The following is a 1,476-nucleotide window of genomic DNA, read 5'->3' as shown; positions in this document are numbered from 1 at the left end:
GTGCAGCCCCCAGCGGCAGGCGGGAGCAGCCCAGGGTCACCGGAGCCACCCGTGGCACTACCTGCCGAGGAGCTGGCCTTGGATGTCTAACCGTGCTTTACTGCCTGCTTGCACCTTGTTTTTACCTTTCCCGCTGCGGATCCCGGCACGCAAGCACCCGCAGCCCTGCAGGAATGGGATCTCTCTGCTGGCTGCTTCTGCCACTGCTGGCCTCGCTGACCACGGTCATCAAAGCCAAGGTGTTCAGCCGGTGCAAGCTGGCTCACCTGCTCCAGGAAGAGGGGCTGGATGGCTCTGGGGGCTACAGCCTCACCAACTGTGAGTTTCAGTCCCCTGTCTGCCCACAGCCTTTCCTTCCTGGCTGCCGCCATCCCTGTGGATGGCAGCCGTGGCACGGCCTCTGTGCCTTCTGCCCCTGCCCAGGGCTCTGCATGGCCTTTTACGAGAGCACCGTCAACACTGCAGCACAGAGCATCAACGCAGACGGCAGCACTGACTATGGCATCTTCCAGATCAGCAGCCAGCTGCAGTGCTCCGACAACCGCAGCCCCTCGGATAACTGCTGCAGGATGGCTTGCAGGGGTACCACGGCACTGCTCCGCTGGGGCCAGCCCCAGGAGCGGAGGCAACAGCCCAAAACCTCCTGCTCTGCCCAACTTCACCCTGTGGCCAAAATGGAACCACAAGGGCGTGTGAGGCCAGCCTGGGCAACTCAATGCCTGTGGCTGCAGGAAGCTGGGGGTGATGAACGGCCGGGTCTAGATCCCCTTTTGGTCTGCGCAGGGTGTGGGTAGCCCCACTGACTCCTGAGGCTGGGGAGTGAGAGGCCATGGCCATTACCAGAGGTCTTTTTCCCAGGCACTGCAGTATTGGTGCCCCAAAGCCATCCCCAGAGTTTCATCTTGCATCTCTGGGCCAGCTCCCTTCCCTTGCCCTGCATCCATCCTTTCCTCTTCTGGGATACTAGGGACCCCAGGGCTCTCTGGGTGTTTCGGCTGTGGGTGGAAGATAGGCAGTCCTGATTTGGGTGGGTTGTGATGTGGGGCTGAATGAGACAAATGCATCCCCCTGGTTGTGGAGTGAGTAGCTGGGAAAACGATCACCCAAGGCTGTACTACTGTCAGGCAGATCCAGGTCTCGGCTCGGGGTCTATCACCAGAGGGGAGCTCCTAGGTGGACATGGGAAGGGCTTTGCTGTGTCTGACCAGTAGACATCCTGCTATATGAGAAAACCCAAGGTCTGGGAGGCTGGGGTTGGACCTCCCGTTCCTGTTCAGTCCAAAACCTCCTTTTCCAGGTAGGCAGAAAAGCTCCCTAATGGCTTTTTTACCCAGCAGAGCAAGCAGGAAGGGATTGAAATATCATAAGCATAGATGGGTCTGCCTCCCATTCCCCCCCGCTTCCAGCTCTCTCTCACATGTGATTACAGAGGCAGGCACACCGGCATTTGTGAAGGAAAACACATTTATGGCTGTT

At 58.9% G+C, this 1,476-nt stretch overlaps 1 protein-coding gene across 1 annotated transcript; it reads left to right on the top strand.

Moving 5' to 3' along the window:
- Positions 1-173: 173 nt before the first annotated feature.
- On the top strand, positions 174-692 carry LOC104623569 (lysozyme-like protein 1; the record flags this gene model as incomplete). Its single annotated transcript, XM_010290700.1, has 2 exons — positions 174-318; positions 424-692. Coding segments are annotated over exons 1-2 (414 nt in total), but the record flags the coding sequence as incomplete, so codon positions are not given.
- Positions 693-1,476: the final 784 nt, after the last annotated feature.

Source organism: Phaethon lepturus, unplaced genomic scaffold (genome assembly GCF_000687285.1).
Source record: "Phaethon lepturus isolate BGI_N335 unplaced genomic scaffold, ASM68728v1 scaffold3417, whole genome shotgun sequence".
NCBI classification, from domain to species: domain Eukaryota; kingdom Metazoa; phylum Chordata; class Aves; order Phaethontiformes; family Phaethontidae; genus Phaethon; species Phaethon lepturus.
The sequence above is the reverse complement of the archived record's forward strand: the minus strand, read 5'-3'. Positions and strand labels throughout refer to the sequence as shown.